Genomic DNA, 16583 nt, shown 5'->3' on the forward strand with positions numbered 1-16583 from the left:
CTTGGCATCATTGGACCAGATCCTCAAAGGTATTTAGGTGTCTAACTTTTATTGATTCAATGGGAGGTAGGCACTGACTTACCTTGGAGAATCTGAGCCAGCGTTGTCTTATCCTGCCCATCCTTATAACAAAAATCAATTAAACTTCAGCCTGAAGTAAAATTTCCAAATACAGTAGGCCTTGGAAGAGTTTGTGATAAAAATATTACTAAGTCGCATCAGTAAGAATGTGTATCATTTTGTGTATCATTTTGTGTGGTTTGGGAGTTCCCTAATTACAAAGCAGCAGTAGAATATACCTACTGTAACTTAAATGCATGCACAGGGAGTCCACAGAAACATATACTTATACTTTATGTTGCTCAGGACTAAAAGTTTTTTCCTATACTATCGCTGTTGCAATAAATTCAGGTCTTTATATAAAGTAATTCAGTAAACTGGCTGTTTCTTTCAGATTAGATTATTTTCCTCTAGTCACATAGAGCTGTTAGCTCGTCTGGCCTGGTCATTTTTTTCCCCTAGTAGCTGCAAGTGCAGTTAAAAAAATAAATGGGCAAGGATGACTACTGTGTAATAGGGAAAAGTTAACACACACTAACCACTCCTTGTAGTCTCTTTATTGCTCTCCCACCTCGTGCCTTACCGAGGCAATAGACAACTCTTTTATGCTTTAGGCCTAAATTACCCTCTGCCAAACTTTTTCTTCAATTAATTTGTGTTTCAAGCTTAGATTCACCAAAACTAGACTGATGCCTCAGTTGATTACACTTGCAAATGTTACTGCTTGGTGATCACTTACAAAAGGCCAGATCCTGATACCCCCATGCATGTTGGGTAGAAGCTTACTTCAAGGAAGCACCTGTGATTTCAGTGTGTGTGTTCAGAATTAATATACTATGCAACAAGTGTTCAAGTGTTAGGATATCAAAATCTGACTAAAGTTTCTCAAATGTTGCTTGGGGCTATCATGCAAAAGTGAGTATGTTGTTTGATTGGTAAAAGACAAATTCTCTTTTTTTTTTTTAATAGCAAATCCACGTTCTTTGAAACATCTTTGTCGTCTGAAGATTCGGAAATGCATGGGTCATTTGCATCTGCGTTGTCCTGTCTTCATGACATTCCTTCCACTGCCCAATCGGTTGAAAGAATATATACTGTACAAAGAATATGATCTTTACGGACAAGGAAACTTGCTAGGAACCCACTAACCCAACTGCATAGAATCATAGTCCTGTATTTTTGAGAGAGGATGCAAGTGGACAAAGACTATATTGTGTGCAATTCTTTTTCTCTACTGAGATTTTAGCTTCTAAAAACCAACAAGTCACTTTGGTGAAAATTTTTCTGGATAAAAATAAAGAAGTATAGTACAGAATAAGTATTAGAAACCCAACATGTAGCCCTCATAGCAGAAAAAGCATCCAGAATTTAACAGAAGCAATTACAGGTAATGGCAATATAATTTTAAAGTTATCTAGCATCAACGCTTAAGTCAGCATTTTCAAACAACATATAGAATGGGAAGTGTCCTTCAAGACAGGTGGATCAGGTTGTAACTAGGAGTTCAAATTCTTCTCCCAACTTCTTTGGGCTGCAACTCTTGTTATATTTCTACATTCTGCTTCTGGTTGGAGCAAAGTACTGTCCTAACAACCTACATGGTGGTATTTCAATTTCTGACTAGAACCAGCGAGAGGCAGAGGCTTTCTTCTCCCCCCACTCCCAACCAAGAAGAGCTGGAAGGAAGATGAAGTTGTTTGACAAGGTTTTGACTTTTCAAGGTTTGTTATTTCATCCAATTAGCCAATCCCCAGTTTTAAACAGTGAAATGGGGTTAATGGCCATGGAATTCTTTTTATAAACAGAACGTCAGTCAGTAGTGAAACATTAGCGGGTTTTTTTTTTTTATTAGATGTCTGCTTTCCTGCTAGATAGGGTAGTTCCACATCTCATTCTTGGTATTTAAATGTCTTGTTACCATAGTAATTAAGTGCTGGTCTACATATAATATGATCTAGAGCAATCTTATTTTTTCTTCTGAAAAGTTATTTAGAAGGATGTCCACAGATGTTTGGAGTATATTTTGGCCCAGCTCCCTCAATTTCCCACCTATTGCCATATTTGGGGGACAAGTTTAAAGAGTATTGGTTGAATTTACTTTGTATCACGTGTGGCATTTGAGTACCATCCAATGAAATGTTAATGCAGAACTTGGAAATGTAAAATGTGAATTATGATTAGGCCCTGTGGGTGATAAAATGGAGACCCTTTCCCTGGTGGGACTTGAACATTTCAAAAGGGCACATTATTGGATACTGTTGTCTGGTAAGGTAATGCCACTATGCACTGAATAATGCTTTGTATATACTTATGTATTAATTATGAATTTGTACTCTAATACAGTATAGTACATAGCTAAACATTTACAAACCCTTAAATTTCTCCAAGCTAGGAACAGTTTCAGGTGTACAAAATACTGCAGAAGAAACAGATATATAAAAATGAGCAGTTCAATAAACATGACAGGCATTAATAATATTTATTTTTTCATAATCAAGTTTATGTTCAGGTAAGTACAGATTTTTATTTATACATGCATCTGTATCACTTAAGTTACATAATTCAAAAGTCTATTTTCCCCTCAAAAAAATCTATAAACTTTATAAAATACAGATTGGACTAGTATGTTATGACTCATTACTTCTTACAGGGTGCCTACTCAAGTACTGAACAAAACTAATAAGCAGGTGGGAAATATGCATTAGTATCTGTATTAATGGGTCTGAACCGATCAGGTTGTGCTGGTATAACTTCTGTACCCATCAATTCTGTTCATTAACATAACCACAGTTCTTTAAAAAGTACTATGCATGCATGTGACAAAACAAACAAGATGTGAATTAAAACACCAGCTAATCTAACAAGGATGTTTTCTTTGACTGTTCAGACTTTGATAGTTGCAAAAATAAATCAGCATAATTCCCCTCCGTTTTGATTAAATAAAGTGTTTCATTGAATATAGCTGGGTAACATTCCTGAATTACTGACAGAATCAAAATACATTTTGACAACATCAGGCTTTAGCTAATTGTATATTTAGTAGGGAAAAAACAAAGCCATATTAGTAATGTGATTTTTTTATTTTTGGAAGCAAGCATTAGAAAAGAGAGTCAATTTTTTTTAAAGTAAGTCTAATTCAAATAAAGATTGTACAAAGCAAACTTTGAACCTTTTATTAGTGAACTCAAATTAACTGAAGCCCTAGCTAACACATTTAATATCTATATTTCTGAGTTTAAACCAACTATCAAATTGATACTAGGCATACCCATTTGAGATGATTGCTTTAATACAAATATTCAGGGAAATTTTTATAAGACTCTTAAAAACATTGAAAAATTACTTATACATCACTAGAACAGGACCAATCTAGTACGTTACGGTAAGATTTTGACCAATCCACTACATTATAAAATCATCTGACTATATTTTACTAAATCCCAGGTTTGCATATAAACATTATGGAACACCAATGCAGGCACAATGGCATAGTGACAATATTTTCATGCCCAATTAGACATCACTGTAAGCACAAGAAAATTACCTTACTGCCTGTAAAGAAACTTTGGGGGTTCTAGTAAACAAGAGAGATATTGTGAAAAAGAGCAAGGTAGGAAAGACAAAGTAAGAAAGGTCAATTATTACAATGGACAATGTGTCTTTCCTGAATTCACTGAATACATGAAAAAGTTCTCTTAAAAAAGCTGAGTAAGATGCAGGCAATGACTGTCTTTTTGTTTGTGTGTGAATTAAAACGGAATTCACTTGTAGGAGCTGTGATTAAAGAAAGATTACAGATTTATTATTCTCACTTATAACAAATGTTTGAGGGTTTTTTTCCAGGGGAGAGCGTTGGAATACAGTGCGTACTGTGAGATGCGGAATCATTAAAACAAACAACTCCGTAAATCTATCTTCAAATTACGCAAAAGTGAAAAACAGACTACCAGCAGGTCAGGAGAGACGTTTTGTTTAATGTTTCAGATGAGATTATTAATCACAAATTAAACAACCCTACCTTCTTCTTAAACTCTGTGCAAACGTCAATTCTAATTTATAAAAACTAAACATACACATAGGGCCAAGTCCTGCTTATTTATATGCAAGCATATCTAGAGTAAATTCACTGAATGCTCTATCTCTAGAATTACTCTGAATTTACACTCATGTAATTGAGCACAATCGACTAGATTTCAGAAGAGGAATAAATCAGCTAATGCCTATTGTTAAAACATAGGCTGGCACTGACTCCCATGATTACTGACAATGTTTCATCTGATTTTCTCTTCCAGACCTCAGAAACAATGTAATAGACTACATGAGTTTATCTTAACTGACTGTGTTCAGTTCCTGAGGGGACAAAAAACCGTGGACCTTTTAAACTTGATTAGAATGGCAGTGTCAAAAGAAAAATTTTTCATGACTATGATGGGGATATACACACAGTATAACACAATGCATTACATAACCATAAACACCCATCCTTACATACATGAAGAATGTATGTAACAATACCAAGGTTACCCTGAGACGTGATCATCAGGATTTACTGTTGTCTGTCATATTTACCTCTTACATGAATAAAACTGGATATTCACCTGAATAAAATTTAAATCTACACTATGCAACAAGCATACTAACCAATTATTTTTTAGTTAAGTGGTGATAACTATGAGGATACAATTTAGCAATAAAAAGACGATTAATTCTAACCAACACTGTTGCCACAATGTATGTGTGTTAAATGGTGTTTTTAAACTCTTATTTCTACATAACTGAGCTTTTAAAAGGCCAAACATACTGGTTTCACATGCTGTAGGACCATGACTTCAGGTGCTATAGATAATATAATTCACCCAGTAGCAGAAAGATGGGCAGGCAAAGTATTTAACTAGAAGTGAAAACCAAATGAAGAGTTTCTAATCAATATTTCAATCTTATTCCAACGTCGCACTTTGATAGCAATCTACCAACCATAGCCAAACATTAATGTAGGAAAAGCCATGCCAAATTAGCTAAAACTTAAGAACATGGAGCTTATATGTTTAAAAAAAAAAGTACTACTTATTAGAGTCTCTGCACTCCACTCAAACATTGGCATTTATTAAAAATAAAAAAAAAAATCTTGGCAAAAACACTTTCCCCTAATGATTGACTTACAAATTTTACACAAAATATGGTTCCAAAGTCTGTTATATATGGAAAAATCACCTCCTACAGCCCCCAGAAACTAACCTGAAACCCCGGTTTAAAAGAAGCAATTACATATGGAAACACACACACATTCACACAAGTTCTGCTGGGTAAAATCCACTCTACATGGCCAAACAGCTACTTTGACATAGGCTATGTAACAATAAAGGTCAAAGGTAATACTACCCTTCATGAGAGTGGGATGGTACCTTATTAATCTGCTTTATACCACAGAGCTGATCTATCCTTCAACTACTGTCTACTAGTAATTGGCCTAGTTCTTCATCCTTCCATCTCCCTTAGCAGTGATCCCTTCCAGACTAGATTTAGATCCCTTCCAGACTACATGTCAAAAGGCTCACTAGCCCTACCTGCTTACTCACTGCACAGGCTAGTCTACCTGAACTAGCTTGAATCCCGATAGCGTGGATAACAGTAGAAATGAAGACAGCACAATGAGGGTTCAGTGCAAGTAGTACAAGCCCAGCACAGACCTTGTGTATATACTCTGCTTGCTCACGCATGGCACGCTGTTTTCACTGCTACTGTACTCACGCTAGCTAGACTCAAACTAAGTCAAGTAGGCTAGGCCCGGAATAGCTTTTGCTGAGTAGATACCTTAAATGAGACTAGTGCGCTGTCGTGGCCCAGTGCAATGAGAACTCATAATTCAGAGGAAAAAATGGTCACTCCTAGTTACTATGAGGGCAAGGGATACATGCATAAAGGGGAAGGCAGGCAATACAGGGTCTTGTAAAAAATTACCAGTACATGCCCCATATATGAGAGGCTTGGGTAGTTCTACCAGGGGTAACTGGGGCAAACCCCTCTCAGCTTTGAAGTAGTTCTAGGTCACAGATCCAGGCACCCCATCTCTCAAGCACTGCAAACTAAGTATTCCTGACCTCTCTCGCTACTGGCCTCACCTCCACCTCTTCACTTTAGCCCCCTAATCTCCTTCAGCATGCACTCTACTTGTGCTACCTCCACTTCCTTCAGTGCTCTCTCTGGATCGCCTTACATCTGTTTTTAATCCCCTGTAGGCAATGCAACTGTTCTACCAAGTATAAGGACCTCTCTTCTCATTCACTTCAATTACATCACCCACTTTATTCAGTTCCTTTCTTAAGATACTTCTAAGATCAAGAAATGGGTTTGCAGCTTCTTTTTAGTAGCTGAAAGAATCATTCTAAGATGCTAGAAAAAGAGATGCTTCTTGCTCCTCAACTATCAGGCTCAAACTATCTATCTATCACAGGGGTGGGCAAACTTTTTGGCCTGAGGGCCACATCGGGTTTCCAAAATTGTATGGAGGGCCGCTTAGGGGAGGCTGTCTCTCCCCAAACAGCCAGGCATGGCCTGGCCCCTGCCTCCTATCTGACCCTCCTCCCCCACTTCTCACCCCCTGACAGCCCCCCCGGGACTCCTGCCCCATCCAGCCCCCCACATCCCCTGATGGCCCCCCCCGGGACTCCTACCCCATCTGCCGTCCCCTGACCGCCCCTGGAACCCCTGCCCCTGACTGCCCCCCGCTGCCCCATCCAACCCTCCCTCTCCTTCCTGACTGCCCTCCCGGGACCCCTGCCCCCATTCAACCCCCTTGTTCCCTGCCCCCTATCCACACCCCCGCCCCCTGACCACCACCCCCAACTCCCCTGCCTTCTATCCAACCCCCCCCCCCACTCCCTTACCGCACTGCCTGAAGCGCCAGTGGCTGGTGGTGGTACAGCTGCGCCACCCAGAGCACCGGGTCAGGCCGCGGCTCTGCAACTGTGTTGCCTGGCCGCCCAGAGCATTGCACCAGCAGTGCAGCGCACTGAAGCTGCGGGGAAGGGGGGGGACAGCAGGGGAGTGGTCGGGGGTGAGCCTCCCGGGCCAGGAGCTCAGGGGCCAGGTAGGAGGGTCCCATGGGCTGGATGTGGCCCGCACTTTGCCCACCTCTGATCTAACATGACATTAAATGCAGAAACTAAGAAACAAATGGAAGAGATACAATAATATCAGGTCACATCTTAAAGACCTACATACCATAATAAATTTTACACACACACACACACACACACACACACACCCCTCTTATTCCTTGTAGAGCCTTTCCAAGTTTAAGTAAGTCTAATATTTATGCTAGGGTAATTTAACAAGAGATGAAATAGTCTAAATATCTATGGCTCCCTGTGAGCCCTGGACAGCTAGACTCAGGATAACTAAGCCAGCTGGCTTTAAATCTAAGGGATAAGAAAAAATAATCCCAAAATGTTTTTGGAAACTCTTAAAAAACATTCCCCTAAAATGGTTTCTGTGAAATATGTAGAAAAAGATTAGGCTTTGACTATCATGACTGAAGTGTCTTGTTTAATTTACAGAAAGGTTGAGAATGAATTAAACAAAGCTGATAATCAAAAATTAAATGGCTAATTTCCAAGGCTTTTAATGGCCCCTCTGGTAGATCATGAGTCAGGCAGGATAGAGGAGCTGGGAAAATTCAAAACCCTTGAATGGAGCAAGACCCACCCTATTTTGCTTGCTACTTGCTGGCATCACACCAGGATCTCTCCTGTCCTGTAAACATGGCATGCTGAAGAATGGACAGAAGGGTTTGGGGGCATGGGCCTGCTCCCTAGTCTCCTCCAGGTTGGGTCCCGTATTTCCTGGTACAGCATATTTTCCAGGTGCTGCTGCTGCCTTGACCTAATCTGGATGCATTTGAGTTCTGTAGGCTTCCAAAAAGGATATAAAGATTATGATGTATATTTCTTTCTAGGTCCAGGGTGCCATCTCATTTCATTGACAATCACATCAGGTAAGGTACCTGAGATCTATTATAGTCATTCCAAAGGATCTAAATTTGAGAGGCTTAGTTTTGTTTCCAGCTGTATTGTTTGTTTTGTTTCCTGCTGTGACTGGATGTTTGCGCTACAATTTTGAGAATCAAGATACCAATTCAATGCTATTTGTCATCTAAAGACCAATGGGAACCCTATCCTGGCCAAACTGGTAAACTGTGGCCATTTGCCAGGTTGCAGGCAAGTTTAAGGATTAGTGCAGTCAGTTAATGGGAATCCTGTATTACAAAATCTTCAAATAGATGGGAGTCCAACAACAGTTCCTTTTTGGCAAATAATTTGTCTCTAGCTCTAGTAAAAATCTCAACTAAAAGAAGATCTGTAATTCAAAGATATTTATCTAGGTTAGAACACAGCCTTCTGAACACAATTTGTGCATCTCCCCTACAATACCATGTCAGGAGGGTTGAAATTACCCCAGCAAAAGGATACTGGCAGAACAGCCATGTAACAAGCTATACTAATTCTATGTAGTGTTCAGATAAGCTCTTTGATTGGTATGAAAGTCCCAACAGCAAAGGGAGCAAACAATCCCAATTCTCTGAAATATCCCTTCAATGAGAATAATGCAATAAAGCTTAAGGAAAATTTTAAATTGAATATCAAGAAAACTTCAAGTTGATACTGTCTCCCACATGAAGTGTGGTGGGTGTTACACTTAAATTGGCCAACCCACTACGCAATCCTGCACAGGGAGATAACGAGATCACTTAATAAACTAGAAACTGAAAAGACATGATTTCATACTCTTTCTGTGGGTTTTTGGAAATTTTTAGCTGGATTTTAAGCAGGTAGAGGAGGCAGATTGCAAGATACAATAAGTGTGAAGTAGGCGGTCACCTGGTCTGCAAGAAGGTGATGCTGGTGAAAGAAATATAAGTGAGAAAAGTCAGTCAGAAATGTAAGCAGCCAGTGCAAACTGCAGAGATAGAAAGTCCAAAACTCCTGGTGCCAACCATCCTTTTATAAGCCTAGGATCGGGAACAGGGAGAAAAATCTGCATATGCTCCCTTCGGATCTTCAAGTTGGCAGGAATAAATGGGCAGTCTTCTAGATTGGAGGATAGCTGTTCATGGGAATGGCTGTATACAGTAACTTGTATAATGAATAAGAAATGACATTTAGGACAAGTAGAAAGCCTTATATAAACTGGAAAATATATATAAGTTGAAACCGACCCAGAGGTACAGCTGTATTTTCATGTTTAGTACATTTCCTTGCATTACTGTACTACACTAGATTTTCCCTGACACTGATACATAAATGTATCTTCTGTTCATTGGACTTCACTATATACAGTAATCAGTGCAAAAATAAATAAATTCTCTTACATTAACTGGTTTCCTATTCAGGATGAAAAAGGTCAAAGCACATTTGATATAGTACAAAATAAGTTATGTACATCATGCAGTAGTACGGAGATCAGGCTTAAGAGCTGTAAGCAGACACCTGTGAAAGATGCTTCAAGCAGTTTAGATAGGAAGTATGATTTGTATGCTTGCACCCTATTGCTATTAAATATTTTTTGAAAAATACATTTACATGCAATGACCCAAACCCCTCCCCCCCCAACCTCTTTCTAGTAAATTTAGTGAACTGGTTCCAAGGCATGTGGGTATTTAGAAGATCTTCAAACAGCTGGTTCAATCCAACATTTTCACAATGTTAACATACTTTTTATTATAAAGTAAACCCCAAGTACTGAACAGTTACTACAGTCCTATGACAGAGAACTGAGAATGTGGTACTTTTATTTTCAGGGGTATACACACTGTATTCTCATCTTGAAGCGAAAGGGTTTATAACACAATTCCCCATGCACCAAGATGCAAATACATCCCTCTAAGTCTTATCTAGGTTAAATGGAGTAAAATCTTTTTTACCATCCAATAAAGTGTCCTAAGTTATATTAAAAAGGAAACAGAGACAGTACCATCCAATTCGACATAAAACAAAAATTATAATCTCTCTCTCTCTCATCTATCTAAAACTATTGCACATTCATCTGGTGTTATTGAGGATTAATTTTTTTTTATAAACCCAGAAAATTCTCTGCAACAGTATTTAGATACAGCTTAGCACTGTTTCAGTTCAAAGCCCACTTTTGTTCCACGCGAAGTGTTCTGTGTACAGCAATTTAAAGAACAATATTTCAGTGTACTGTTGAAGCCCAATCAGAAGATGAATTTTTGTTTCAAAACAGTCAGCTGCATAACCAGGTAAGTGAAAAAAAGTTTCCATATTTAAGAGAAGTCGAAGATGTAATTCTGTAGCAAACATGGCAAGTCACCATGCCTCTTTCTGACACATGGAAGAAGGTATATATTTACATTAAAAGGCAAAGTTAGTTAATGAATGTTTAAAAGAAAAAACAACAAAGTATAATCTGGTCAGCATATTGTTAAGTGTTCTATATAATAAGCAGACCCTCCACCTCCATTCTCTCTTCTTGTGTAATTTGTGCCATTTCACCACAAATACGTCCAAAGATTCCAGTTTTAACAAGATCAGTAACCTCATGCTTCGGACTCTCTTTTCTTCTTCCCATCTTCTCCCAAATCACTGTCTTCTGACTGGCTACTGCTAAGGAGTACAAATTGTCCCTCTCCACTGCTCTGACTGGGTCTACTGGAAGCAGCTATCAATCGGCTCTGCTCCTCCAAGTCCTAATATGGGAGGCAGGGAGGAAGGAAGAGAAGGGGAAAAAATATTCACTTCAGAACTTTCCATAGTGAAAAGGAATTCCAGTGCTGCTCTGCAAGAGTGGAAATTATCTTATTTAGAGCTATGCAGTGGCAACTTGTAGAGAAGAATTTAAAAGATTCTATGGGAAACCAAGAACAATAACTTCAGTGACCAGCGCAGACGGATTTAAAATCACGATTTAAAGCAGAAAGCAAATCTTGATTTAAATAATCAATTTTAATCTTGTCTTGCATTTATACTTTTTAGTTATTTCCCTAAAAGAGGTTGATGTGTCGATTGGTAGCAGTAACCATTACAAAGTGTTAATTTGCAACTAAATTCAGTTTTTAGGCTAAATTTGGTGCTTAGTTTTGCTAATCAAGAGGATATAGTATATCTACAAACATTTATTTAAGCGATTATGTACCTTAAAATTTACCTTTATTCAGATTCTTAATTTGTATATTTATTATTTTAGAAAATAGTGAATGATGCATTTCTGATTTACTAGATGAATATTAATTTTTTTACTTGTGATGTATCACATTCTATGTGGATGGAAATTCAAATTCAATTAAATGCACAGAAACGGTATTTAATTTTTTTAAAATTAACTACCTTAACTATACTGGATACATAAAAAAAGTTCATCAAAACATTTTGCATTTAAAATTAACTGGATTTATTGAAGTATTATCTTTAGTGAGTGAACTGAACTGATGGTGACCAGAGTGTCCTTCAAGATTTTCGAACTAGTAGACTTCATTCTCTCACATCCAGTTTTTATTCATAGACCTAAAGAGGAAAACAAACTTTTCTGCTTTTTCAACTCCCACTGGTTTCTGAACTTTGAATGAACTAGTAATTGAACTGAACTGGTTGAATAAACTGAAATGCAGAAAATATTCTTTGCACCTGCGGAAGAGGTGACTGCTGTCAAACACTGGATCGATATGACTTCCACCAGTTAAGTGGTTTGACTTTTTAAAAAAAAAAAATCTTGCAGCAAACATATACTGCTTAATTTTCTTTAAAAAAATTATTTTAATAGGCCTTAACATAGGCAATCGTGATTTAAAATACAATTTTAATACATGTTTTTAATTAATCTAGATTTAATTTAAATTAAAAATTATTTTTAATCATCAGTTTTATCTACCTGGGCAGCAGCTAGCTCTAGGTGAACAACTAATAAGGAAACATTTTATTCTAAGTAATGTATTCCTATTCCCAGCAAACTCAATTCTACACGGACGAGCAGGACTGCAGAAGAACTCAAACTTTGAAATACAATATGACATTTATGATCTCTGATGTATAAAATTTCATAATAGACCATTTGGTTTTGGAGTTTTATTGTTTGTTAATTTTTTTTAAAGTCAGTAAAACAACGCAATAGTAACAGGGGAGGAGAGGAGGTGGATTAGGTTAACAATATTTTTAGAGTTACAGTTTGAGTCTGCCCCATTTGCAAGTAAAAGTCAATCATTTTTCGAAAGGCTAAACTTTTAAAAGCAGTTTCTATCGAAGATGAGTTCGAATACATCATCTGTTGTATCTTATATGCATGTTTTCTCAGGTTGCTTCAGTCAGGATCTAGACTAAAATTTAAAATATTAAAGCTTACTTACAGCATCAGATCAAGGGGTCCACTGCTGTGGTAGCAAGGTACGCTCAATGCTTAGAGGGAGGCATGAATTTGCAAAGCTGACTATCAGCACTGAAAATATGAGGCCTTTAGCCTACAGACTGACACACCATCATCATCCACAAAGAGCTTGATTATAAGGACGCTGCCAACCACATGGAAATTTTTTAAAAAGTTTAACCTTCACTAAAGTTTAGATTCAGGAAGTGAAGCAGAAATAAAATTGTTCAGATTTAATCCTAAAATGTTTCCATAGTCTAAAACATACTAAGATCCCAAAATCCAAAATTTACTACATTTAGCAAATTAAAAAAAAAATCCAATTGACAGAGTTACCAGGTAAAATCAAGCCCACCGTGTTTTTTCTACTAATGAATGTAATGTAGTCTGGGGTAAAGAGCCATGAAAGACAGCATGAAGGTTAATGAATAAGAAAATATTAGTACTATAAGTAATCATGAGACATACCTTTTCAATTTGCTTTTGTTTACTGAGTTCTTTCTGTTGTTTCTCCTTTACTTTGTCTATTTCTTTTTGTTTTTCAGATGCTCTGCGATCCTAAAGAAGTAAAGATATAAATAAGGCTAATCTTTGTAAATTGGGATATATAAAACGCTGCCACTTTGTATGAGTTTCCTTAAGATAGTTATATCAATGTTTGATTTAACGAAGTATGTATACCATTATTCTTACCTTAAAAGACTTATCTCTGCTGAAATGAACAAAAAATTTATCTGCAATACCCTTTTCCAATCAGTCTTAGTATGAAACCTATTAAATCTTTATCACTTCTTGACAAGTTTAAATATCACCTAGATACTATGCAATAGACTCTTTAGAAATTCTTCATCTGCATATTGCTGCCAGACACAGTGCTATTATCTACATACTTCGCATACTGCATTTTGCACACACACACACACACACCCACACCCACCCTTTTTTTCCCTACTTAAGAATCTTACCAATTCTGCATGAAAAGCAATCTGTTTTGCCAGTCCAACAGAGTCGCAAATCTAAATAGAAACAAATTGAATATTCAGAAAGTATGAAAAATAAATATTCCTTTAAAATTAAGAAAAATTTCCACAACTTCAAATAGACTGAGTATTAAAGCACTTTCAGATCCTTGGACTGACAGCCTAACATACCAAAAAAAAAAAAAAAACCTTCTAAAAATTTCTTCATACAACTTGAATGAGAGCTAAGACCTTGAAATCCACATCAAATTTGAAACAAGATAAAAGTGTAAGTAACATAGTACTATAATACCTTTTCCCCTTCATTGTTTGATTCAAATATATAACAGACAGATGTTGTATGGCTCTCAACTCTCCCTCCTGAGGACCGAAGCACAAATCCAAAAAGGCGTTTATTCTCCTGGTGTGTAGCATACAAGACTACACTTGGCAAAGGAAACTGCCAAAAAAAGGATGAAATAATGGGAATTTAAAGTTTGGTCTATACATCTTTGAATACTAGATATCGATATACTATAGCTTACTAAAACAACAAAATAAATGGACATGATCAGCAGAAAGAATTTTATTATACCTGATCAAATTGCTGGATAATGCTTTTGGCATTGCAGCAAACTGAAACAGGTTATCAAAAACATTCAGTGACCAAACACATGCAGATCTTTCAAAAACATACATTGTTCAGAGAGTAGTATAGCATTTGCATACAACAAATGTTACAGTGAAGTCTGAGTTCCTGTTTCCTTTCTAGGCATATGCACGCACACACTTTTTCAGATACTCAGCTCTCTCATACAAATTCCTTCTGGGACTAAATTTTCAATATGTGGTCTCAGTCGAAGGATGGACTGTTTTTGAAAACTATGACCTGAATACATTCACGAATTTTGAGTTGTGCATGCATGCACACACACACACTTTTTGTATTATGTTCAGTTGACATTTTTGCACTCCCATAATTAAAAAAAGGCTGAAGATTGAAATTTCAAACTTGGGTTCTTTTCAAAACTTCACAAAAAATGGAAAACAACCCAAGATTGAAGAAAATAGTTTAAATTAGTTTTAAAATTATGACAACTCAAAGTTAAAACAGTTACACCATAATAATTTTTTTTATTTAGGTTTTTTTTTGGAGCCCTCACACTAAAATAGTTTAGAGCACTGGGCACATGATGAATTGCCTTAGTTCACATTTAACAGCTTACAGCCCTAAGACAGCTCTGCACTTTAGGCCTTAGAGTTCATGAATGCACAGCTGCTTTTAGCATTGAGAAGTTTTATATGCTTCATTTATTAAGGAGTCCTTAAGACACTTAACACAATTAATTCTCTTCAGCTCTCTAAAAAAGACCCAGTGATCAAATGTAAAGCATTATTGTTCCTGCAATACAGACTAAAAAAATTAAGCAAACAAATCAAAAATAAAAAAGTTAAGGTTGTAACTGAAGGTTAACATGGCCATACTGAATATATTGTGTCAAGTATTCCCTTGATTTCTTTTAGAATGCAAGACATTACTCTGTATTATTAATTTTTAGAGAAAGTTGACCATAAGACATGTCACATACAAGACATGCAACATGGCCAATTTAATAATGCATTAGAGCCATCGCCTTTCGAATTTCCTGACTCGTGTAACTGACATCCCAACCTTAATGTTAACGTCTGACTTTGTACTTACTACTCACTACAAAAACCTATTATGCTCTTGCCATTTCAAATAATGAAAAAGGCACTGTTTGAAATGTTTACTTAATCAAATTAATTCATCACCCAAAACAGTCTTTCACTTAGACATTTTAATACATAATTCAGTAAACTGATAACTTAAGTTTTGTGGGAAATCGTTTAGAAATCTCATTACACAGTATCGTTGATATTTAAGAGAATGAAAATTGTATTCAAACAAAATTAGACATAAAAATCAGAAAAAAAGAATTGGTTGCTTTAACATTAGCACTTAAATTACTTACCCTGAGCCTTGTAACTTGCGTCTGTGGATCTATTAACCTAAAATGTTAATTAAACAAACAAATCACACAGTAAATTTTCTAAATTGAAGGATCATTTGAAAATATACTTGTGAAAGTCAACTTCAGTAAAATTCAGGAAGGATACTTACTTTAAACAGTCACAACTGACTAATAAATGTGATTCTGTCATCCTGAAAATATTATGGATAGCCCGGGCTGCTAGTATTTGGCGCATTGTTTCATAAACAACATCTGGACTTTCATCAGATTTAACCTCCATGGAGCCAAGGAATCTTACAATAAATAACTGGTGAAGAATGGAATCTAAGACAGATAAAAGTATTCAATAAGCAGTACCAAACCATTTCTGGGTTTTCCTATTTAAACATTACTGTTTCCATGACTAATCACAGAAGAAGGATTTCTAAGTTAGTAAAATATTATAAACAAAATCCCAACCCACACTCTAACTAAAAATTATACTTCCAATATTTGTTTATGAATGACAGATGCAGTTACTGAAACAGCAAGATACACATCTGTCTACTAAGTTTTTCACTTAGGTGTAGTGAACATGAAAGACTCAACTAGTTAGACTTCCAGACTGTAGTCTCACCTGACTCATCTGATGCAGTATGTGCTAATGCAATCCACCAGTCCAGCAACAGGTGCTGAGCTAATTATCTTAGACACATCTGCTGTAGATGAAGAAAGCACTCAAGTATGCTTTAACTGAATACTAGCATACAAGTCTTAATTTTATAGCTTCTATAAAAAGCAAATTAGTTTTGAAGAGTATCTCAATCAAGAATATCTTGTACTTAAATGAAATCCTGTTTTACCTTCTGTTTCAGATTTTTTGCCTCCAGATTCACCAAATGGGTTTGTACGTCTATTAAAAAATTAAAACATTAAACCAGGAGTCAGAGTGCAAGAGCCCTTGACATATAACCTAGACTCATTCTACATCAAATAAAGCAACGTAGTAATTTCACCGATTGGGATCAAAATACATAGCCCACCTATGAGTCACAAGGACAGACTTACTAGATGTGGGTTTAAGACACAAGCTGCTGCATTTGAGTGGAGAGCGCAGGATCTGGGGAGTGGGGAGGAAATATCAGGTGCTATCTGTCCCACTGTTGTGGTAGGAATGCAATTTGAGCTGGTTGTCTGCACATAAATACAACCCCAATGAATC

The 16583-nt window shown here is 36.7% G+C and overlaps 2 protein-coding genes across 7 annotated transcripts in view; one reads left to right on the plus strand and one right to left on the minus strand.

Annotated features, from left to right (window-relative positions):
- ASB14 (ankyrin repeat and SOCS box containing 14) overlaps nt 1-6000 on the plus strand; it is a 30134-nt gene extending 24134 nt beyond the window's left edge. For all 3 annotated transcript variants that reach the window (XM_027823144.3, XM_043550476.1, XM_043550477.1), the window contains one exon: nt 1030-6000. In XM_027823144.3, the coding sequence (XP_027678945.2) occupies nt 1030-1208 (179 nt within the window). In that variant the 3' untranslated portion in view covers nt 1209-6000. The remainder of the gene's footprint in view (nt 1-1029) is intronic.
- Nucleotides 6001-8678: 2678 nt separating this feature from the next.
- Nucleotides 8679-16583, minus strand: part of APPL1 (adaptor protein, phosphotyrosine interacting with PH domain and leucine zipper 1) — a 52122-nt gene continuing 44217 nt past the window's right edge. For 3 of the 4 annotated variants that reach the window (XM_037904018.2, XM_043550617.1, XM_043550618.1), the window contains 7 exons: nt 16225-16274; nt 15532-15706; nt 15383-15419; nt 13702-13848; nt 13395-13445; nt 12898-12987; nt 8679-10762 (listed from right to left, as the gene is read on the minus strand). In XM_037904018.2, the coding sequence (XP_037759946.2) occupies nt 10613-10762; nt 12898-12987; nt 13395-13445; nt 13702-13848; nt 15383-15419; nt 15532-15706; nt 16225-16274 (700 nt within the window). In that variant the 3' untranslated portion in view covers nt 8679-10612. The other variant, XM_037904019.2, reaches the window with a different exon arrangement.

The sequence above is a fragment of the Chelonia mydas genome, chromosome 7 (assembly GCF_015237465.2).
Source record: "Chelonia mydas isolate rCheMyd1 chromosome 7, rCheMyd1.pri.v2, whole genome shotgun sequence".
NCBI lineage: Eukaryota > Metazoa > Chordata > Testudines > Cheloniidae > Chelonia > Chelonia mydas.